Genomic DNA, 25503 nt, shown 5'->3' on the forward strand with positions numbered 1-25503 from the left:
TAAAATTATAAATTTTTACTTATAATTTTAAATTTTTATTTAGAATTATAAATTTTTACTTAGGTATAATTGTAAATTTTTATTTAAAATTATAAATTTTTACTTATAATTGTAAATTTTTATTTGAGAATTCTAAATTTTTTATTTATAACTGTAAATTAAATTTTTTCACAATTATAAATTATAATTGGTATAGAAATTAATTTTTTTTTTGACATTTGTTTCGTGATATTTAAATTAATTTCGTTCTTATTTTCCCATCGGCAAAAAGTAGGGGGGGAAAAAATTGATAAATATATTTTTTTTTCCTCTCTACTCTTTCTTATTCTTTTCTTTTGTGGTGAGCGCGTAATTCGTTTAAAACGATCGCAGCAGTAAATTCCTAGGGTGGTTATTAGGGATGACGATAAAACGCGGTTTATTTGGACGCCTCGACGCCAAGCGTCGTTGTCGTCCTCGTCGTCGTCTTTCGCCCGTGAAATACGAGCTCAACTTTATTACAGTGAAATTTCATCGGGATGGTAAAATTTTTATTTTTTTTTATTACTCCTTTAAGAATTGCGTAAAGAAGAGAGAAAAAAAATTAAACTTATAACCACACACACACACAAGGCGTTAATATTTATTTTAATGCATCGCTTTTAATTCACATTCCTAGCGATATATTTTTTTATTTTCATTTTTTTTACATTTTAAGAGCAAAATATTGACAAAAAAAATTAATAAATTGTATCTGCATATAAGTAATACAAAAAAAGTTATAATTTACTCCAAAATTGAATGAAATATCCAAAATAGATAATTTTGGAAATTTTTTAGAAAGTAGCCGACTGTGTTAAGGCACCACTTTTTTTCGAAATTAGTACCAAGGGTTCGATTCCTGGTGGGATATAATATTTTTTATTTATTTTTTTTTATTTTTATTTAATTACTTATTTTATTTTTTTAGCAAAATATTATCAAAAAAATTAATAAATAAAAGTATTTGCGTATAAATAATGTAAAACTGTTTTAATTTACCCCAAAAATTGAATGAAATTTAAAAAATAGTTAAATTTGGAATTTTTTTAAAGAAAATAGCCGAGTGTGTTAAGGCACTACTTTTTTCGAAATTAGTACCAAGGTTTCGATTCCTGGTGGGTGATAATTTTTTTTATTTTTATTTAATTATTTATTTTACTTTTTAGCAAAATATTGGCAAAAAAAATAATAAATAATAGCATCTGCGTAAAAATAATGTAAAAATGTTTTAATTTACCTCAAAAATTGAATGAAATTTAAAAAATAATTAAATTAGGAATTTTTTTTAGAAAATAGCCGTGTGTGTTAAGACACCACTTTCTTCGAAAATTAGTACCAAGGTTTCGATTCCTGGTGGGTAATTATTTTTTTTTTTAATTTTTATAAATTTTTTTTCGTCTAATATAAAAATAAATATTTAAAAAAAATGTTTGTACGCTATGAATAGAAAAAAAACATTATATGCACGTTCTCGCGAGGTAAAATTCAATTACTCCTGGCGTTTAACGGCAGTTAGCAATTTTCTGAGATACCACGGTGTGCGGAGTTCACAGTGAATTTTCTTTTAATGGGTTCTCGTTGTTCCTTGGGTTATACGAACAATAAAAAAAAATTGAATTGGCTCAACCTCGACATTAAGACCTGATGCTCGAAACAATGTTTGGAATTTATATCCACACGCTAACACAAAGCAAATTATTTTGTCAAAAATGTAAATAAAAATGTCAATGTATATTTTTGAATTTTTTTAAATTTAATTTTATTAATTTCGTAATTAATATTAAAAAAAAGTTTAGAATTCGCGATCCCTTTGTCATTTAGATTTCCTTTGAAGACCATTTTTAATTTAACCTCTTCTTTCATTCTTATTTTTTTTTCTACTATACGAAATTTCGTCTGGAAAGTTCGATCAGAGAAGTTTCCTCGGTTACAGAATCTGTTTTATTCTTTGTAGTCGGTCCTTGGGGCGAGATCGTGGTAAAGAGAGAGAGAGAGAGTAAAGTGTAGAAAGCCGGGAAGATAAACTCTCCCAATGTGACTTTACCCTGGCAGTTTGAAAAGTTATTTTATATATGTATATATATATATATATATAAAAAGAGAGGAATAAAAAAGAAACTTTTTTTTTATCACAGTGGGTTGAGGAGTCGTTCACCAACTTCGACAAGGGAATCAACTGGAGGAGTTATGTGGTCTGCGATGTTGCTTACAATAATGTCAACAATTGGCTATGGACGCCATTTATCGAAAGGGGACCAGCCAATAGAATGTACATCGAAATAAAATTCACAACAAGAGACTGTTCATTATTCCCTGGTAATGCGCTTAGTTGTAAGGAAACATTTAGTCTTCTTTATTATGAATTTGATGCGGCAACTAAGGAGCCACCGCCATGGGAACCTGATAGTTATAAACTAATTGGTGAGTACTTCTATTTTTTTAATATTTTTTTTAATTTTTAAAAAATTATTAAATTTTTATTATAAATTTTCTTTTAATTATAATTATTTATATTTATTTATTTTTAATGGTTTTATTAATTTTTAAATATTTTTTTGTGACAGCGTCTGAAAAAAGAATATTTTGCACTTTTTTCGATTTTTATTACAAAATATTTTTAAAGAATTTTTTTTTTTTTTATAAAAACCGCTATTTTTATTTTGAAAAACTGACACTAAATTCGTAATCAGCTACTCCGAAAACGCCCGAGTGACAAGTTTCAAGCGAATTAGAAGAAAAAATTTTTTTAATTCCGCCATATTGGATCCGCCGTTAGGAATTTTTGAAATCCTATACCAGATTCGTAATCAGCGACCTCAAAAACCCCCGAGTGACAAGTTTCAAGCGAATTAGAAAAAAAAAATTTAATTCCGCCATATTGGATCCGCCATTTTGAATTTTTGAAATCCAATACCAGATTCGTGATCAGCAACCTTGAAAACCCCCGATTGACAAGTTTCATGCGAATCAGAAATTAAAAAAAAAATTCCGCCATATTGGACACGCAATTTTGAATTTTGAAAAACTGACATCGGATTCGTGATCAGCGACCCCAAAAATCCCCGAGTAGACATATTTGAATTGATAAAATATTTTTCTCTAATTTTTTGGACCAGCAGGTACGTGCGTTCGTCATAAGATAACCGTTCTTTCAAAAAAAAATTATTTTATTTATTATGGTCTGTAATTTAATTATTATTAACACTACACGGAGAGAAATCTGCTGCGATTTGCGCATGAGCAAGTCCATGGGAATATAGCATGGACACTTCCAAGCAAAAACTATAAGATTCCATCTGAATATCAGGTGAGACTCATACAATAATACCTCGCTCACTTAGGATTTTTGCTTGAAAGCGTCTGTTACTATATTCCTAAGGACATGCTCATGCGTAAATCGCACCAGATTTCTCTCCGTGTAGGAAACAATAACGAATCTTATGTCGTATTTCCAAAATTCAAAATGGCAGCTGCAATAAGGCGGGAATTTTTTTTTTAATTTCTGATTTGCTTGAAACTTGTCACTCGGGGTTTTTTGGGGTCGCTGATTACGAATCCGATGTGAGTTTTTCAAAATTCAAAATGGCGGCCGCAATATGGCGGACATATGTTTTTAAAATTTATCCAATTTGGTTGAAATTTGTTACTCGGGGGTTTTCAGGGTCGCTGATCACGAATCTGTTATCAGATTTCCAAAATTCCAAATGGCGGATCAAATATGGCGGAATTAAAATTTTTTTTTTCTAATTCGGTTGAAATTTATTACTCGGGGGTTTTAGGGGTCGCTAATTACGAATCCGTTGTCAGTTTTTCAAAATTCAAAATGGCGTGTCCAATATGGCGGAATTTTTTTTTTAATTTCTGTTTCGCTTGAAACTTGTCACTCGGGGGTTTTCAATGTCGCTGATCACGAATCTGGTATTGGATTTCAAAAATTCAAAATGACGGTTCGAATATGGCGGAATGAAACATTTTTTTTTCTAATTCGCTTTAAACTTGTCACTCAGGGGTTTTTGAGGTCGCTGATTACGAATCTGATATCGGATTTCAAAAATTCAAAATGGCGGATCCACTATGGCGGAATTAAAAAATTTTTTTTTCTAATTCGCTTGAAACTTGTCACTCGGGGGTTTTCAAGGTCTCTGATCACGAATCTGGTATCGGATTGCAAAAATTCAAAATGGCGGTCGCAATACGGCGGAATTTTTTTTTTAAATCTCGCAATATTGCTTGTAACTTATCACTCGGGGGTTTTGGATGTCGCTGATCACGAATTTGGCAACGGATTTCAAAAATTCAAAATAGCGGTCGTAAAATGAAGAAAAATTTTTTAAAAAGTCGCTCACTTTTGCTTGTAAATTCCTACTCAGTGGTTTTTTGAGGTTACTGACTTAGTTAAATAAAAATTGAAAAATAATTTTTTCGACCCTACCACCTTTTTTTCAGTTTCGCTGTCACATTCTCCACTTTTTAGCAGCTAAAAAATACATTTAAAAAAAAATGAAATTAAAATTATTTTTCAGGTCGTATTGCCGCTGGCGAGGGTCGTTTCAATACAAATACAGAAGTAATAATCAACACCGAAGTAAAATCAATTCCAGTGACAAAAAAGGGTGTTTATTTTGCATTTCGCGATCAAGGTGCATGTATCTCGATTCTAGCCATTAAAGTCTACTATATAAGTTGTCCCGAGGTATCAGTGAATTTCGCCCATTTTCCAAAAACACCAACTGGCCGTGAAGTTGCACTCATTGAACAGGCAAAAGGCACATGCGTGGCTCACGCTGTTAAAATTGAACAACCAACTTTTCTTTGTAAAGGCGATGGTAAATGGTATTTACCAGCTGGTGGTTGTCATTGTAAACCAGGATTTCAAGCTGACGCCGAAAAACAACAATGCAATCAATGTCCAATTGGACGTTTTAAACATGAATCAGGCTCAAATCAATGTGAATCATGTCCAGCTCATAGTAAAGCGCCCGATTATGGTTTCACTGAATGTCGCTGTGATGCGGGCTATTTTCGTGCTCCTGATGATCCTAAGAAAATGCCATGCACACAACCACCATCGGCACCACAAAATCTCACTGTAAATTTTGTCGATCAATCAACAGTAATATTATCATGGAATTCACCTCATTTATTGGGTGGACGAATTGATACAACATATCGTGTTGTTTGTGATTCATGTAGTTCAGGCGTTAAATATATACCAACAAATACAGAATTATTTAACGAGACAAAAATTACAATTACCGATTTAAATGCAGTGACGACATATCGTTTTCAAGTATTTGCAGAAAATGGCGTATCACAAATGGTGGGAAAAAGTGAATACGTTGATATTACAGTGACAACGGAGGCGAGTGTTCCAAATCTTGTCAGTAATGTGAGAATTACAAGTGTCAAGAGTATGGAACTTAGTATTAGTTGGGATGCGCCTGTTGCTGATATTGCTGGCGATAGTGATTTGGTCGAACGTTACGAAGGTGAGGGACAATATTTGATTTTTTTTTTATCGAATTAAAGAGATTTTTTTTCCGTTTTTAATTTTTTTTCTTTTTTTTATATTAATCACCTGAAAAATGAAACACTTTAAATTTTGAGCGTTTCAAATTCGAAGAATCACAACAATTTAACGTTTAAAATTTTGAGCACCTAAATTAAATTTTAAATGCTAATTTTTAGAAATAAAAATAAAAAAATTTTATTTATTTATTTTTTTTTTAATTTTGTAAATGTTGTGTGAGATTTTAATTTTTAATTTTCCGAAAGCAAAATTTTGTAGTGATTATTAACAAGAGACGTTTTGATTTGTCTCCAAAAGAGCCTCTCTTTTTAGTGAGATGCTATCCGCACACGAATGACGCGTCAAATGCAACTGTCATTGAAACTTCGGATCTCTCAGCAACTATCAAGGGTCTCAAGCCAGGAACAGAATATGCTCTTCAAGTTAGAGCTAAAACTACAAGAGGTTGGGGCGAGTACACGCGGGTGATTTACAAAAAAACACCCCATGCAATGGGACTCGGTGAGAATTTTAATAATTTTTTTCTTCAATTTTTATTTTCACAAAACTAATAATTATTAAATTCTTTATTTAAAAATAAATATTTATTATTAATTTCCCTACTCAAAATATAAATAAATAATTAATTCTATACTCATAGAAAGAATTTCCAAACTAAAAAAATAATTTTTATACAGTAGCCGCGAGGACAAAGTGTCGAAATGTTGTGAAATAGCAACAGGTTCGATTCCCGGTGGAGAAAAATTTTTTTTTTGCATAAAAAATATAAAACTTATTTTTCAAACTTATTAACTAATTTTTTTAGTTATTAATATTAAAAGAAATTAATTTTTTAAGTAATAAATAATAATAATAAATAATTTTTTTTTTGTCAATAGATTATGTTGGAGACGAAGACAATATGCAAGTGCGAATAATTGCCGGAGCAATTGTTGCTGTCGTCGTTCTACTTGTCATTATTATTATAATGACTGTTCTGTTCCTCAGAAGGTAATATCAATTTTGGAGTATTTAAAATATAAAAAATAAAATTATTTTTCTAAATAAAATTACTAATTCTTAAATTTAATTAGTTTTCAAAACTAAATGTTTTGAGTACGAATTTCAAATACCTCAAAATTTGAAAATTTTCAAGCTTTTGAAAAATTAAGAGCGATTCAAAAAAAATTCATTGTTTTTCAATTTTAAACGTTTTAGAACGCCTTAAAATATTAACGTTTCTTTTAAGAGCTATAAATTTTGAGCACCTCAAAAATTAAACGTTAAAAAAGTTGAAGATTTCATGTTTTAAGCAGCTCAAAAATAAAACGCTTTCAATTTTAAGCGTTTTAAGTTTGAAGAAAATCAAAAATTGAAAGTTTAAAATTTTGAGCATTTTAACATTGAAACGCCTAAAAATTTTAACGTTTTTTTTAGCGTTTCAAATTTTCTACATTTTATGTTTTGAGCACCTCAGAAAAAACGCTTAAAAATTTTCAGCGTTTTAAGTTTGAAGAACCACAAGAATTGAACGTTTAAAATTTTGTGCGTTTAAAAATTGAAACGCCTTAAAATTTTAACGTTTTCTTTGAGAGTTTTAAATTTTGAGCATTTAAAATGTTGACGATTTAAAATTTAAGCACCTCAAAAATAAAACGCTTAAAAATTTTCAGGGTTTTAAGTTTGTAGAACCTCAAAAATTGAACGTTTAAAATTTTGAGCGTTAAAAAATTGAAATGCTTTAAAATTTTAACGTTCTCTATGATCGTTTGAAATTTTGATCATTTTCAATTTTGAACACCTCAAAAATTGAACGTTTAAAAAAATTTTTTACATTTTAAAAATTGAAACGTTCTGAAATTTGTATGTTTTCTTTGAGCGTTTTCAATTTTTAATCACTATTAATTTTTTTTTATTATTATTTTTAAAAGTTTTCTATTTATTTTTAGTGTTAAAAAGTTTTTAGTTCTTTTTTTTTGACAAATTTCACTTATATAATCGAATATCGATGCAGCAGGGCCTCTGACGAATGCAACAAGAAGCAGCCAAGTGACTGTGACACATTGGAATACAGAAATGGCGAAGGTACGTTTAAAAAATTTGATTTGCATAATTTTAGAAATTTTTTTTTTTTTTTTTTTAATATATTTTATCTCTCTTTTTCTTTTTTTTAGAAAAATTTATTCACACCAATAGCCCCTTATTGCTCTAAATTTATTTATATATATATATAGTTGTCTCACTACGCCCTCGTGTGTCTTGTGACTAATATTTGAAACCAACCACCCCCCTTTTAGCAAGTCTTTAGCAAGTGTATCACGCCCTCGTATTATATCTTTAAATCTTTAATGATTTTCTCACATTGTTGTTGAGTGAACCCTTTAGACTAAAAAAAAAAATGAAAAAAGGGAAAGAAATCAATTTTAAAATAATTGAATTTTTAATTTTAGACAAAAAAAAAACCAAAAGAAAATTAAAAAATTTATTTATAATAAAAAAGAATTTGCAGAAAAAATAATTTAATTTGTTAACTCAAAATGAAAATTTTTAATTTAAAATATAAAATTATTTTTTAAAATTAAAATTGAATTCATTTCAAAACTATTAACGTTCTATAAATTTGAGCGTTTTAACTTTTAAGCACCTTAAAAAAATGAGCTTTTTAAACTTTTAACGCTTTTAGATTTAATTTTTTTCTTTGAGCGTTTTCGAATTTCGAAGGCCTCAAATTTTTAACGTTTTTAAAATTGAACAATTTATGTTTTGAAACATAAATTGTTTAAATTAAACGTTTACAGTTTTGAGACACTTAAAAAATTTAAACGTTTACAATTTTGAGCGTTAAAGTTTTGAGCCGCTAAAAAATTGAACGTTTAAAATTTTGAGCATTTTAAAATTGAAACGCCTAAAATTTTTAATGTTTTTAAAATTAAAAATTTTAAGTTTTGAGCCGCTCAAAATTTAAACGTTTATAATTTCAAGCGTTTAAAAATTTTTCAACTTTAAAGGATCTCAAAAAAACGTTTTAAGCATTTTAATGTTTTAAAATTTGAACGTTTAAATTTTCAAAGACCTGAAAATTTTAACGTTCGAAATTTTTAACTATTTTTAAAATTAAAAATTTGAAATAAATTAAAATTTATTTAATTCTGCAAATTTTTTTTTTTTTTTGAATTAAAAAAAAATTAAATAAATAATTAAAGAAAAATTTTTAATATTTGTTTAAGAGAAAATTTCAGAAAAAATTTTGAAAAAAAAAATTTATAAAACTAAAAAAAGCGAATTTTATTAACAGTGTGATATATTTTTTCTTTTTTTGTGTTTCTTGGCCCGCATTGTGTGCCATGTTTTTCTAACGAAATTCTTTCGATTCTTTTCTTTTCATGTGCGTTAATCCTAAACTATTGAACCTGCCTCCATGAAAAAAAACCCTTCATGAACCTAATGAAACAATGTACACAATCGCCTGCTACTTCAGGACTAGTTGTGACCTACAGTAAGTCATATCCAAACACCTCAAATTTTTTTATAGGGTCAAGGAATTTTTTTTTGTTTTTTTTTTTTATTATATTGTTGGTAGATTGTCACTGCACCCCTTTGAGAATGAATTTAGATTTAGTGTTGTAGAAATTTTTTTTGTTTGCAAACAAACGCATACGCACACGAAAAAAAATTTGTCATTTTTATCATTTACATTATAAAATATTTTTCAAAAATAATAGGCATAAAAGAAATACTTTTGTATATCTCGAAAATATACAATTTTTTAGAATAAAAAAAAATACTATAATTTAAATAGTTTATTTTTATTATATCATTAAAAAAAAAAAATTTTAATTACGTTTCCCCTATTTATTTTTCTTTTAATAGTTTTTTTTTCCAATTTTGAATTTTAATAAAATAAATGTTTCTTTTATTGACAGAAAAAAATTTTTTTTTTCTTTAGAAAAAAACAATTCAAAAATTCTTTTAACCTATTAAAATTTCTCCTAACTTTCAAATTTGAGCACTGCGAGATATTTCTGCTTTTTTAATAATAATAATAATAATAATAATAATAATAATAATAATAATAATGATAATAAAAAAAAACATTTTTGAATATTTTTTTAATGCTTTAAAATTTAAGCGCTGCATTTTTTTTATTAAACGCTTAAAATTTTTAGCGTCTCAATAATTTTACAGTTTTAAAACTTTTAAGACCTCAAAAATTAAACATTTACAATTTTAATTATTTAAAGTTTTAAACGCCTTAAAAAGTAAATGATTACAATTTTGTGCGTTTAAATTTTTAATCGCCTCATAAGGGAAAGTTTAAAATTTTGAGACTTTTCACAATAGGAACGCTTCAAAAAAAAATTTAACGTTTTTAAATTTTCAGCGTTTTGAATTTGAAGAAAATGAAAAATAGAACTTTTAAAATTTTGAGTGTTTTAAACTTGTAACAACGTAAAATTTTAACGTTTTCTTTGAGCGTTTCAAATTTAGAGCATTAAAAATTTTAAAGTTTCAAAGTTTTAAATACCTCAAAAATAAAACGCTTTAAATTTTGAGCGTTTTAACTTTGAAGAAGCTCAAAAATTGAACGTTTAAAATTCTCAGCGTTTTAAAAATAGAGCGCCTTGAAATTTTAACATTTTCTTTGAGCGTTTTAAATTTAGAGCACCTCAAAAATTAAACGTTTTAAATTTTGAGCATTAAAATTTTTAAACTTTCCAAGTTTTAAGTACCTCAAAAATAAAACGCTTTAAATTTTGAGCGTTTTAAATTTGAAGAAGCTCAAAATTTGAACGTTTAAAATTTTCAGCGTTTTAAAAATAGAGGGCTTTGAAATTTTAACGTTTTCTATGAGCGTTTTAAATTTAGAGCACCTCAAAAATTAAACGTTTAAAATTTTGAGTTTTTTTTTAAATTTAAAACGTTTTAAACGCTTATAAATTTAAGCCCATTAAAATTTCAACGTTTTTGTTTTATTAAAGCTTTCTATTTTATGCCCAGTACGCTTTTTAATTGCGATTAAGTTAATTGACCCAATTAAAAAAAAAAAAATAATAATAATGCCTAATTTAAATTGCTTTTGTGTGCTTATGCGGGCGTGCGCTTTGCCTGCATAGTTTTTTTTCTCTTATTTTATTGCATGATTTTTTCTAACCTCACATTTATTTTATTATAATCGTTTTTTTTTATTTTTAAAACGAGCGCGCTTTTTTTAAAAAAAATTTTTTTTCCATTATATAATGAAAAAATTTTTTTTTTCATTGCTTATCAATTATGCTACTTTTTTATAATAATAAATGGGTAATTATCTTTTGTTTAAATTTATATTAATTTTGCTGGTTAAATTTTTTTTTGCCATTTTATGTTGCTGTTTATCAATCATTTTTTTTTTTTTTTGTCATATTGTGTTGTTCACAGTGCACTGCAAAACGGACAGTTCACCGATTGTAACAACCCACACAAATAAGACAAAATCGTCGTGTAAGTTTTTTTTCTGTTGCTTTTGCAAAATGGGAATATTTTTTGTATTTCTTTTTTCTTTTTTTTTTAAAGAAAACTTTTTAAATTATTTTTTGAAATTAAAAAATTGTTTTCGTCTTATCGCGTTTTATAATAATTATCAACAAATTTCTTTTTTTTTGCACGAACTTTGTATAGTTTCTTTTAGAATTTATTTATAGTCTTTATGGAATGAAGCATGTTGTCCTTGCATATATTTTTTTTATTCTTCTTTCTATATATATATTATACATTTATATCTATATATATATATATATTGTTAATTGTTTCATGAATAAGGGAATCATTTAATTATTTAATGAAATTTCAGTATTTTTTCTTTCATCAATTTAAAAGAGGGGGGGAAAAATACTTCTACGAATCTCATTTTTGAAGAAACGAACATTTTTAAGCTTTTAAAATATTGAAGATTTAAAATTTTAAGAACGCATCAAAAATAAAATTCTTTCAATTTTGAGCGTTTTAAAAAATTAAAGCGTCTTATACTTTTAACGTTTTTTTTTAATGAGCGTTTTAAATTTTGAGCATTTTCAATTTTGAGCTACTCAAAAATTGAATGTTTAAAAAAAATTTATGAATTTAAAAATTGAAATGCCTTTTAAATTTTAACGGTTTCTTTGATCATTTTAAATTTTGAGCGTTTAAAATTCTCAGCGTTTTAAAAATAGAGCGCCTTGAAATTTTAACATTTTCTTTGAGCGTTTTAAATTTAGAGCACCTCAAAAATTAAACAATTGAAAAATTGAATGTTTAAAATTTTGAACTTTTAAAATGTTGACGATTTAAAGTTTTAAGCACATCAAAAATGAAATTGTGAACGTTAACAAATTTTTTAACATTTTAATATTAAAACGTCATAAAATTTAAACTTTAAAGCCACAAAATTTTGAGTACATTATTAATTGAGCGTTTAAAATTAAAATTTTTATTTTAAAAAAAATATTTTTTCTTTTTGAGCGTTTAAAAAATTTTTTTTTAAATTAAAAAAAAACTAATTACTTTTTTTTGTTTCACCAAAAATGAGATCAAGTAGAAAAAAAGGAAATTTCATTTCTCGATTTCAGTGTGAATTTATATAATTATTATAGTAATTATATATTGTAAAGCAATAAATTTCACTTGTGAAATATTAAGAAATTCAATAGTAATAAAATCTCAGTGAAAGAAAATAAAAGAGAATTATTATATGGGAAATCAAAATCAGAAGACAATGGAACGTCAAATAATAGTCAATAATGAGCGGCTCTGCGCGCTTACAAAGCAAACAATAATTAGTTGTATATTAGAAAGTTAATATTTGCAGTGACAGTAAAACAATGCGATGTAAGATAATAAAAAATTTATTCATTTATTTATTATTTTAAATTAGCAAAAAAAAAAAAAAAATTATTTTTTTCAAAATTTAATTATATAGTACAGTAATTATTATTATAATTGTCACCTCGTTAAAATTTCATAATTTTTAATTTATAAAAAAAAATTAATAATCACAATAATTTTTAAAATAATGATAATAATAATAATAAAATTAGAAAAAAGTTCCGTCAATTGTTTCCAAATGAAATTTAATCCAAAAAATAATAATTTCACGCTGAAATCGATTTTGTTCCAATGAGTTCAACTGTCATTGTTTCAGTTGAATTGTATTGCACATACATTGTGTTTTTTAAAAATTTTTTTTTTTACTAACAAATTTATATTTTATCTTTTTTGACACTTTAAAAAATAAGTTGGCATGAAAAATTTTGGCTGTACTCGAATCTTTGGCGGCTGATTAAAAAAAAGAAAAAAAAAAAAAGAATAATTCTTTTTGTTTTTTTTTTGAGTGAAATTATTTCACTTTATAAACTCAATATGTCTTGAAATTGGGATTTTCAAAAAATTGGTATTTTTGTGTGGTATAATTGAAAAAAAAAAAATATTTTTTGGGACGAAAATTTTTTGAGTGTTGTATTTTTAATTTTATTTAATTAATTTTTTTAAATTTTATTAATGTAGTTTTTTTATTTCTTTGTTAATTATATAATTTACGTTATTTAATTTATTTATATGTAAAACAATTTTTAAAATTTTACTTTTCCATTTGTTTCATATATTTTTTAATTTATTTATTTTTTCATTTGTTTTAAAATATTTATTTTTATATCAATTTTTAATCTTTTAAAAATTTTTTTTTTATTTTTATATTTCCATTTGTTTTCAATTTTTATTTATTTTCTCATTAATTTTGAAAAATAATTTTAATTAGCTCTAAATTTTTTAATTTATTTTTTATCAATTTTAAAAATATTTTTAATTAACTAAAGGTTTTTTTTAATTTAATTTTTCCAAAAATTTATTTTCCCATTTTTTCTTCTTTAAAAAAAAATAAATTTATTTTTCTTTTAATTTATTTAAAATACTTTTTTCTAAAATTATTTTTCAATTCTATTTATTTTTGTTTATTTTAAAAATAAAATTCACGGGTTAAAAAGAACACGATCATAAAATTTTATTAAATTAAAAAATAAATAAAAAATTTGTTTTAAGATTTTTTTCTTAAATAAAAGGTGATTTGGGGAGAAAAATTAATTTTTTTTTCTTGAAACTATGAGAAACAAAAAAAGATTGTTAAAAAATAAGAAACTAGATTCAAAAAAATTAATTAAAAAAAAAAAAAATGAAAAATTCAAATTTCCGTCAAAAATTCACAAGGTCGGCCCTGTTGTAAATATAATGAACTCTTTTTTCGTGACATTGCAGTGACGACTCCTCTCTTCACACCTGCAGTGGGAGTTGCTGGCGCGGGTGCTGGTGGTACAGGGGGCGCAAGCTCCCGAAGTTACGTTGATCCCCACACTTACGAGGATCCAAATCAAGCAGTTCGAGAATTCGCACGAGAAATTGACGCTGGATATATTACGATAGAAGCAATTATAGGTACAAATATTTCAAAAAAAAATATATATATTTCAAAAGAAAATTTTTATTTTCACTTAAAAATTAAAAAGATTTTAAAATTTAATTTTAATTAAAATTTTGAGCGTATTCAAAATTAAAACATACAAAATTAATGCCTCAAAAATAAAACGATTAAAGTTTTAAGCACCTCAAAAAATTGAACGTTTTAATTTTCAAACACTAAAATTTGAACGTTTTTAATTTTGAGCTCTTCAAAATTTCAAAGTTTAAAAATTTTAACCTATTTGAAATATGAGCGTTTTTAAAATTAAAACTTTAAAATTTAAACGTTTAAAAATTTAAAGGCTTTCTAAAATTTGAACGTTTTTAAAATTTAAACGCTGCAAAATTTTGAGCGCGTACAAAATAAAAAACCTACAAAATTTATGCCTCAAAAATAAAAAAATAAAACATTTAAAACGTTTATATTTTTTAACGTCTCAAAAATTGAACGTTTTAAATTTCGAACACTAAAATTTCAATGTTTTAAAAATAAAAAATTTTGTTTGTTTTGTTTTCTCTTTAGGTGGAGGTGAATTTGGCGATGTTTGCCGTGGTAAATTGAAATTACCACCTGATGGTCGATCGGAAATCGACGTCGCAATAAAGACTTTGAAGCCGGGCTCAGCCGATAAGGCGCGTAACGACTTCCTGACTGAAGCATCGATAATGGGTCAATTTGAGCATCCAAATGTGATATTTCTTCAGGGTGTGGTGACCAAAAGTAATCCAGTAATGATTATCACTGAATTTATGGAGAATGGTAGTCTCGATACATTTTTACGTGCAAACGATGGTAAATTTCAAGTATTACAACTTGTTGGTATGTTACGCGGTATTGCCAGCGGTATGCAATATTTAGCGGAAATGAATTATGTACATCGCGATTTGGCCGCAAGAAATGTACTCGTTAATGCTGCACTTGTTTGTAAAATTGCCGATTTTGGTTTGAGTCGCGAGATCGAGAGCGCGACCGAAGGAGCGTACACGACAAGGGTGAGTTAAAAATTTTTTTTTTACATTTTACAAAAATTTAAATTTAAACGCTCAAAATCTCAAAAAAAATTATTTTGAGCGCTCAAAATATTTTCTTTCCATTTTTGAGCGTTCACTATTTCAAAATTTTACTTAATGTTTGAGCAAATAGAAAATTTATAACGCATCTGATTTTGAGCGCTCAAAAAGTCGAAATTTCCTATTTTGAGCGCTTTTGAATTTGAGTAATCAAAATTACAAGAATTTATCCAAGTGTTTCCAAAAGTTTAAACGCATACAGTTTTGAGCGCTTAAAAATTTTGAGCATTATATTTGAACGCCTTAGATTTTGAGCGCTTTTTACTTTGAGCGTTCAAAATTTCAACAATTATTATTTTTAAGCGCATCCGATTTTTAGCGCTTTCTACTTTAAGCGCTCAAAATTTCATAAATTATAATTTAAAGCGCCTTCCATTTTGAGCGCTTTTCACTTTGAGCACTTAAAATTACAAAAATTATAATTTTAAGCGCCTCTGATTTTGAGCATCCCATTTAAAAGCCTTCGTTTTTGAGTGCTCAAAATGACAATTTTGAGCAGTCTACTGTGAGCGCTCAAAATTTCCAAAAATTATTATTTTTAGCGCCTTCGATTTTGAGCCCTTAAAATTACAAATTTTGAGCTCTTTTCACTTTGAGCACTAAAAATTTCAAATATTTTCTAATTTTGAAAGCATCTTATTTTGAGCGCTCTGAAAAGATTTATTTGATTAAAACCCTTCTCAAAATTTGAAAGCACACAATTTTGAGCGCTCACAAAAAAATTTTTTTTAAATTTTTTTCCAGGGTGGCAAAATCCCAGTACGATGGACAGCACCGGAAGCAATAGCGTTCCGTAAATTTACGAGTGCATCCGATGTTTGGAGTATGGGTATCGTTTGTTGGGAGGTTATGTCATATGGAGAGAGGCCATATTGGAACTGGTCTAATCAGGATGTGATAAAATCCATTGAAAAAGGTTATCGACTACCAGCGCCAATGGATTGTCCCGAAGCAATTTATCAATTAATGTTGGATTGTTGGCAAAAGGAGCGTACACATCGGCCGACATTTGCCAATTTAACACAAACATTGGACAAACTTATACGCAGTCCTGATACATTGAGAAAAATCGCCCAAAACAGGTAAACATTGTTTCATTAAAATTATATATATATATATATTTAAAGCAATTAATTTTTTAAGTAAAATAAAATTTCTAATTATATCCTCATAACTATAAAAACAATTACTTTATTAACATAACCTCAAAAAAAATTGTATATAATTATACTCATGAGGATATTATGAATTAGTAATAAGTAATAATTAATTATTATAATAAACATGTGACTAGCTCTACTATTAGGTCATTTATATTAACCAAAAAGAAAAAAGAATTCATAAACTAAATTGGAAAAATTAAGGATAATAGGGAATTTTTGACTAACGTAGTACGATCGGTGTAAGCCTAATCATCACCTATTTTAATTATTGTGATACAGTGTCGACATCTATCGAAAGGGCGAGATTTTATCTCACTTGATATCTAAAGATCGATTATTTTTAAAGGGATCGATATTTCGATATATTGATAATTATCGATAGTTCGATATTTCGACATATCGAAAGTTAGATGTTTCGATAAATTGTTAGTAATCGATTGATCGATATTTCGATATATCGATAGTAGTCGATGAATCAATATTTCGATAGTAATCGATAGTTAGATACTTCGATATATCGATAGTAGTCGATAGATCGATATTTCGATATATTGATAGTAGTCGATAGTAATCGATACATCGATATATCGATAGCAGTAGATAGATCGATACATCGATATTTCGATATATCGATCTATTGAATATTATCGATATATCGATAATTATCGATACATCGATAATTCGACATATCGATAATATTCAATAGATCGATAATTATCGATAGTTCGATATTTCGATATATTTATTCAAAAAAAATAATTTTCGATATTTCTCGATATTGTATCATAAAAACGACTCGGCTGAAGATTTTGATTATAAAACAACAACAAAAATCGTAATTTACATTAAAAAAAAAGAAAATTTTTGGAAATCTTTTTTTCTTAATTTTCTGCCGAGTTGTTGCGCATATATCTATATATCATTTTATCAAGCATAAATAAATCATGCCGCATGCTACGTGAATTTCACTTTCGTGTCCATAAATTAATTTTCTCGACAGCTTAAATTTTCGTTTCTTGCTGAAAAAAAAAATTAAAATTAAAATTACAAAAAAAAACAAAGCTCACACGCTCTATATATATGTTCTCTGTTTCTGCTGGGCTTCAATGTTTTTTTCTTTATTATCTATTATAATTGTTACACGCTACCAAAGAAAAAAGAAAAAAAACTTGACAAATTGTCATTATTTTTTTTTACAAAAAAAAAATAATAAAATTTCTTAAAAAATGTTGTTTTACGAAACAAAATTAAGAAATTGATTAAAATGAAGACAAAAAAAATCAAACGAAACCCAAGGATGATGCCCTGGAAAAACAAATATAAATAAAAATATAAACGAAAAAAAACCTGATTGGCATTACTGGAAACGCGTCAAAAACTGGACTCTAACGGACCTTTCTTTATCTCTTTCTTTATCTCTGCTTTTTTTAAAAAAAAATTAATTTTCATTTCCTCGTCGTTTTTCTTATTTTATTTATTTAATTTTTTTCTTTGATCCCTACTAACTTTTTCTTTCTTTTCCTTTATTATTTTTTTTATAATAATTTCAAAAATTTCAAACACGGGAAAAAATTACTTTTCGCTTAAAAGCTGGGAGCAACAAAATTAATTTATGGACGAAAGTCTACGTATTTTTTTTCGCGGTTATTATTTTGGTTCTTTAAAAAAAAAAAAAAAAAGAAAAAAAAGCATACAATATATATTTATACTGTAGAAGACAAAGAAAAATATGGGCGTAAACGCGTCGTACTGCGGTGGCTTTTCAAAAAGAGCTTTGTCGCTTTTAATGCTTTATTATTTTTTGATTCCTTATTCCAAAAAAAAAAAAAAAATTTTTACAAAAAGAAATTTTTTTCCCAAATTTTTTTAATCCCTTCTTTTCCTCTCTGAATCCTATAAACATAAACTGGACATGAAAAAATATTGACAATCGAAAACGTTCTATATACCGACAGTTGGTAATACAGTAAAATGACTTACCGACGGAGTTTTTTTAAAATTAAAAATACTTTTCTTATTAAGTAGACGGGAAAAAGTTTAAGTTAGTAATAAATATTGGTAATAATGTTTGTTGATTTACCGACGGTCGGTAATGTAATAAACTGACTTACCGATGAAAGGTTTTAAATTTAAAAATACTTTTTAATCTATTAACGTAGCGAGGAAAAATGTTAGTTACCAAAAAATATTGCTTATAATGTTTGTTGATTTACCGACGATTGGTAATATAGAAAACTGACTTGCCGACAAAAGTTTTTTAAATAATTAAAATACTATTATATCTATCGAGTGGCGATAAAAGTAGCGTGACTAACCGACGATTGTTACTGAGAAATGTCTCTACCTTATCAACAATTATTACCGACTTACTGCCAATTATTATCGACTTCTCAACTTTTGTCTTTCGTTTATTATATATATTTTTCCTGACTTGACAACAACTACCAAAGATAACTACAAACCGTTGATTATTGATTACTTATCGACAATTGTTTCTACCTTATCGACAGTTGTTACCGATAATCACTAACTTAGCGACAATTATTTGCTTAATTACCGACAATACTAACTTGCGGTAATTATTACCGACCTATTGGCTTATCACTGACTTACCGACGTTCCCTACCTTACCGACGGAGACTCTGCATTACCGACATTGAAATAATTGTTTTCCGTCAAAATTTATTTTTTCCAAACTGTCCACAAAAATTGTTGACTGACTTACGATAATTGTTGCCAACTATTGGCTTATCACCGACTTACCGACGTTCCCTACCTTCCTTACCGACTGAGACTCTACCTTACCGACATTAAAATAATTCTTTTCCATCAAAATTCATTTTTTCCAAAATATCCACAAAAAAAACATTTCTTAGTAATTACAAAATATTTTTTTTCAAAGAAACAAAATTCCAAAAAAAGAAATGTTTTTTTTTATTGGAAAATTCCTTCTAATTCCTATTGTTTAGTTATTCCATCTCTCCTTTCTTTTTTTCTGGGCTAATTCTTTGTGGTTTTGGTTTTGTGGTGTCTTTTTGGTACCCGACTACGAACAACAACTCAACTCGACTTTCAACAACAACAACAACAACAACCACAACAACAACAACAATATCAACAACAACAGTGTGAGGCCTCCTGCACACAATCCATATTATGTGACAAGTCAAAGCGCGGCTGCCCATGCAGCGGCACAGGTGTCAATTCCAGGCTCAGGCTCAAGCCAGTTCGTAGAAGTAGTTGGCCATCAGGCCCAATCAGCGATTGCCGTTCCAGTAATGCCAGCAGGAGCCGGCCGTACTTTACACTATCATACACACGCGGCAACACACGCACTTCCACATCAACCGCCCCTCACATATCCCAATTGGGTTCCATTCACACATTTTGGCTAGTATCAACCAATATCTGTCATCAAACTTTCAAAATCGAGTGTTTTTTAAAAATTTCCCCTCCCCCTTACAAAAAAGAACTTTTTTATTTTATGAAGAAAAAATTCAAAATTTTGCAGCGCTCAAAAATTTTAAATCCAAGCAAAATTTAAAAATTTTCAATTTAAAAGCAACGTAATAAAAATGCTTACAATTATAAACGTTCTTAATTTTTGAGCGCTTCTTTTGGAAAAAAAATATTTTCCTAATTTGGCAGCGCTCAAAAATTTTAATCTAAGCAAAATTATACATTTTTAAATTTAAAATAATAAAAATAATAAAAAAAAATATTCTAAAATACGGCAGCGCTCAAAATTTTAAACTTAAACGCTGCGAAAAAAACAAGCGCTTCAAATTAAAATCGCTTTTAATTTTTGAGCGCTTAAAGTTTTTGAAGAAAAAATTCAAAAATTTGGCAGCGCTCAAAAGTTTTAAATTCAAGCAAAATTTAACATTTTTGAATTTAAAAGCAACTTAATAAAAATGCTTACAATTATAAACGTTCTTAATTTTTGAGCACTTCTTTTGGGGAAAAAAAAATATTTTCCTAATTTGTCAGCGCTCCAAAATATTTAATCTAAGCAAAATTGAATGTTTTTTGAATTTGAATGCTGCGGATAAAAGCGTCAAAAAATTAGAAACGCTTTTAATTTTTGAGCGCTTCTATTTTTGAAAAAAAAATTCAAAATTTAAAAAATTACCCATTTAAAAAAAAAAAATTTTTTTTTTTCCCAAAAAAATTAATTATTTAATCCACTCGATTTTGAAAATTTGAGAAAAACAAATCCCTTTTCTAAAATATCGCGTTCTCTCTAGTCATCTTCGTTTGCAAATTTTTGACAATCCCAAACAAAAAATGTTGAACAATGTGTACAAATAATGATAAAAAAAAATCGAAATTTTCTGTATAAATATTTAAGAAAAAAAAAAATGAAAATGGACATTTTAACCCTTAAAAATAAATCGAAGGTGCCTCGAGAGAAAAAAAGAGGGATTGAAAGAAAGAGAGCGAGAGAAAATGTACTAAAAAAAAAACACACGTTAACATTTTGTAATTATTTTTCACATTTTTACACTTTAAAAAAATCGGTTTAATTATTATTATTATTATTACGATTTAATTAGTAGCTATTATATTTAATTAATTATTATGTAGACAATAATTGAGATTTTTTTTTTTTGACTCATTTTGAGTTCAATTTTTTGTAAATTCTTTTTTATATATTTAGACTCGTGCAAAAGAAGCAAGTCGTCCGCCGTGCTAGTTTAATTTTTTTTTTTAAATAATTTAATTAACTTTGAATTATAAAATTTTGCTAAAAGCAATATTTTTGCCGTCACTAAAAATTATTGCTTCAATTTATTTGAAGTGACGAGAAAAAGTGAAAAACAAGACTAAAAAACTGAAAAATACGATTAAAATAATTTTCGTTTCTATTTAAATTTTCATTTATAATTTTTTTCTTACTTCTATTTATTTTTTTATTTATTTTCTTATTTATTTCTTATTTTTTTTAATTATCTCTTTTAATTTTTTTTTTAATTACTTTTTTTTGTAAAATTATTATTTAATGACTTTTTTTCCAAAAACAAAAATTAATTTTTTTGAAATTTAAATTATCGCACATTTTTCGCTGTTTTTTTTTGTTCTCATTTAAAAAAAAAAATTTTTTTTGTTCCTCAAAATCCCGTCTCGAGATTTGATATTCCTTAAAAAAAAAAAAAAATTCTCGAGACGATGAACTCTTAGAAACAGGGCATTTTTGTAAAAATTCTCTTTCTACACACAGAAAGAGTCGATATAAAAAAAAAAACAAAGTAGAAACCGCTGTAAATAATTCCCGAAAAATTAATTTTTTTTCGCGCCTTTTTTTTGCAATCCACCTAAAAAAAAGAAAAAAAAATTTGCATTACATTTCTACTTTTACATAGAAAAATAAAAAAAAAATTTTTTTTTTATTTTTTCAAGGAGGAATTAAAAATATATAATAAAAAGAAAATCGATCGAAATATCGATTATCGAAAGCGTAGAGTTTCTAAATAAATAAAATGGAAAAAAAAAAAAAATGAACGTGTATTAAATAAAATAAAAATTAATTATTGTAGCTCGAGAAAAAAAAATGTTACGAAATATTGTAGAACGTTTAAAAAAAAGAGATAATTATTAGATCCCATTTGTAGGAAGAAAAAATTTTTTTCTTTTTCTAGAAAACGAATCCAACCAACGAATAGCAATATTTATAATATAGAATATAAAGCCCGGAAAATTTCTTTTTTTTAGAATAATCACGTGATTTGATAAGCGTGTCTTTCAGAATTTTCTATATAATATATAAATTGTTAATTAAATTAATTACTTCAAATTTATTAATTAAAATATCATCGTCGTCATTCATGGTGTTTATCATTAAAAAAAAAAATTAAAAATAAACGCGTCACATTAGGAAATATATTATATAATAAATATATTTAATATAATATTTATTGAACGTAAATAAAGAAAACAATTTTCTAAATCATATTTTCAACTCCAAAATAAAAGAAAAATATATATATATTTTAAAAGAAAAAATTAATTTTTTCCTTTAAATAATTTTTTAATTTTATTGCAACGTTTTTTTTCAAAAAATTATTAATTATTAATTTTTCAAAAAATTGTCTAGAAAAATAAAAAAATTAAAACGCCGTCAAATTTTAAAAAGTTTGAAAAAATAAAAATTAGAACTATTAAAATGGGAAAAAAAATAATTTTTTTTTAACTTTTTCAATTTTCTGATATCGCTGAAACAATTAGAAAAGTTTAATAAGGAGTTGAAAATACGAGACGAGACTAAAAGAACAAAAAAAAGAAAAAAAAAGACTTATCTACAAAAAGGAACGCGACCTTCGACTGCTTAGAATAGTATTTTTATACTCGAGAGATTTAAAAATGTACGCGATACATTTAAAAAAAAAATTGCAATTATCGCAGAAAAAAAATATTAATATCTCGCGTATCGATAAAAATTATAAAAAATTAAATTAAAAAAAAAGTAAATATAATTAAATTTTAATATACGTAATAGCGTGTACAAGGGTGAATTAAGAGAAAGAGAGCGAAATATATGAAGGGAAAAAACGTTTTATTCGTCCATTTTAATTTTTATCAAAAAAAAAAAAATTTGTTTCCCCAAAAAAAATTTCTTTTATTAAGCGCACTTAAGAAAAAATTTTTTTTTCTAATTTCCAAAAAATTCTTTTTTACAAAATAACAATGGTTTCAAAATTTTTGGAACACACGAGACTGAAAAGAAAAAAAAACAAAAGACTGACAGAAAATAGAAATAAAAAATAATGGAAACAAATTTTTTTTTCTCCAAAAATTAGATTTTTTTTTTGCTTTTATTTTCGAGTTGTAAGAAATTTTTTTTTTTCTTCCCAACACAATACACAAAATTCCAAAATTTACACTGACTTTGAAAAAAAAAAAAAAATACCGACAAAGTAGAAGAAAAAAAAAATTTGAATAATAAAAAAAGAATGAGAGAAAAAAATGTGTGTGTGTGAGAGAGAGAAAAAAACACGAGAGATAGAATCACATGCGCGCAGATGTTGCCTCCATGCACTAACAAAATGCTAACAATTGTCAGAATCAGGGAAAGGGGTGCCCCACCCCCACCCCCACCCGCTACGTCGGCTTCCAACGTGCATTTGAGAAAAAGGTAAAAATGTAGAACGAACAAAAAAAATAATAATCGACGAAAAAAGAGAATCTGTTTTGAAAAAAAAATAATTAACTGAAAAAAAAATTTTTTTTTAAACGCTCAATTTTGAGCGTTCAAATTTTAGATTTGAATTTTCAGCGTTTAAATTTTTAAACGCTTCTTAAATTTTGAGCAATTTTTTAACTTAAATTTTAAATGCTCAAATTATAAACGTTCAAATTTTAAGTGCTCAAAAATTTAAATGTTGGAATTTTAAATACTCAAATTTTAAACGTTGAAATTTTAAGTACTCAAAATTTAAACTTTGGAATTTTAAATGCTCAAATTTTAAACGTTCAAATTTTAAATGCTCAAATTTTAAATACTCAATTTAAAAAATTTTTAAAAATGCTCAAAGTTTTGAACGTTTAAATTAAAAATATTTTTAAATTTCAAACGTTCAAATTTTTTAATATGCTCAAAATTTAAAGATCCCTATTTTAAATGTGCTCAAATTTTAAACGTTCAAAATTTTAATGCTTTTAATTTAAAACGGTTTAGAAAATTGAGCGAATTAGAAAATTTTAATATTTTACATATATAACAAAATCAAGGGCTTTGAATTTTCAGCGATTAAAGTTTTAACGCTTCTAAAATTTGGAGCATTTTTTTAGTTATAACGTTTTTAAATATTTTGATCCTTGGCAATTTTGAGGGTTTAAAATTTGAATATTAAAAATTCGAACGTTTAAATTTTGAGCATTCAAAATGTTGAACGTTTAAAATTTGAGAAAATTAAAATCCAACGTTTAAATTTTGAGCATTTAAAATTTTAAAGTTTAAAATTTGAGCTTTTAAAATTCCAATGTATAAAATTTGAGCATTTAAAATTCAAACGTTTAATTTTTCAAACATTTGAAATTTTTCGCTGTGGATTTTTTGCTTTGAAAAAAAAAAAAAAATTAATGGATTCTCTTTTTTCCGAGATTGTCACGGATATTCTCTCCACCCCCTATAAACTGCCCTTTTAAAAAAAAGTAGTCAATGTTTTTTTTTGTTTTGTTTTTGCTCTGCTTGTTTCCCTTTTAGTTCGTAACGCACTGCTTGCTTCATATGCACCGTATCCATCCATTTTTTATGTAAATAATAACAAATACTCTATATATAGATATTACTCGTATTTATTATACTACATATAATTAATATTTTACATTATTGTAATATTTAAATAATGTGTACGTCAATTTTTTTTTAATTAATATTATTCTAGTTATAATTTTTTTTGAAATTAAAACAAAAAAAACTAGATAACAAAAATTTTATAGAAAGAAAAAATATCCAGATCGCTGCGTTGCAATATTAAAAATTTTTTTTTGCAACCACAGCGAACTATGCCAATAATTATTTATAGTATATAATAATTATTGGACGATAAATCCATTGTGGGGTGATTTTTTACTGAGAATTGAAATTTGTGTCTTTTTGTGATTTTTCAACGTTTAAATTTTGAGCAATTAAATTTGAGCGGTTTTAAAATTCGAAAGTTTAAAATTTAAGCGCTAAAATTTGAGCGGTTTGAAAATTCGAACGTTTCAAATTTTGAGCATTAAAAATTTGAGCCTATTTAAAATGCAAACGTTTAAATTTTGAGTAATAAAAATTTGAGCGTATTTAAAATAGAACGTTTTAATTTTGAGCAATTTAATTTGAGCGGTTTTAAAATTCGAACGTTTAGAATTTGAGCTCTAAAATATGTGCGCTTTTAAAATTGAAATGTTTCAAATTTTGAGCATTAAAATTTCAACGTTTTTAAAATTCGAAAGTTTAAATTTTGAGTAATAAAAATTTGAGTTTATTTAAAATAGAACGTATAAATTTTGAGCAATTAAATTTGAGCGGTTTTAAAATTCGAACGTTTCAAATTTTGAACATTAAAATTTCAACGTTTTTAAAATTCGAACGTTTAAATTTTGAGTATTAAAATTTTGAGCCTATTTAAAATTCAAACGTTTAAATATTGAGTAATAAAAATTTGAGCGTATTTAAAATAGAACGTTTAAATTTTGAGCAATTAATTTTGAACGGTTTTGAAATTCAAACGTTTAAATTTCGTGTATTAAAATTTTTAGCGTTTTTAAAATAGAACGTTTAAATTTTGAGCACTT

General features: G+C 26.2%; 1 protein-coding gene across 17 annotated transcripts in view; it reads left to right on the plus strand.

The window, feature by feature from the left end:
* The window catches only part of LOC127277516 (ephrin type-B receptor 1), a 195439-nt gene that overhangs the window by 161519 nt on the left and 8417 nt on the right, over positions 1-25503 (plus strand). For 3 of the 17 annotated variants that reach the window (XM_051298691.1, XM_051298690.1, XM_051298692.1), the window contains exons 5-15: positions 2157-2442; positions 4545-5510; positions 5849-6052; positions 6430-6541; positions 7545-7615; positions 9009-9026; positions 10946-11008; positions 13790-13966; positions 14514-14983; positions 15806-16143; positions 19352-24509. In XM_051298691.1, the coding sequence (XP_051154648.1) occupies positions 2157-2442; positions 4545-5510; positions 5849-6052; positions 6430-6541; positions 7545-7615; positions 9009-9026; positions 10946-11008; positions 13790-13966; positions 14514-14983; positions 15806-16143; positions 19352-19619 (2973 nt within the window). In that variant the 3' untranslated portion in view covers positions 19620-24509. Of the gene's footprint in view, positions 1-2156; positions 2443-4544; positions 5511-5848; positions 6053-6429; positions 6542-7544; positions 7616-9008; positions 9027-10945; positions 11009-13789; positions 13967-14513; positions 14984-15805; positions 16144-19351; positions 24510-25503 lie in introns of those variants that run through there. The other 14 variants (XM_051298696.1, XM_051298694.1, XM_051298695.1 and 11 more) reach the window with 14 other exon arrangements.

The sequence above is a fragment of the Leptopilina boulardi genome, unplaced genomic scaffold, assembly GCF_019393585.1.
Source record: "Leptopilina boulardi isolate dan_hultmark-lab unplaced genomic scaffold, ZJU_Lbou_2.1 LbouV2_169, whole genome shotgun sequence".
NCBI classification, from domain to species: Eukaryota; Metazoa; Arthropoda; class Insecta; order Hymenoptera; family Figitidae; genus Leptopilina; species Leptopilina boulardi.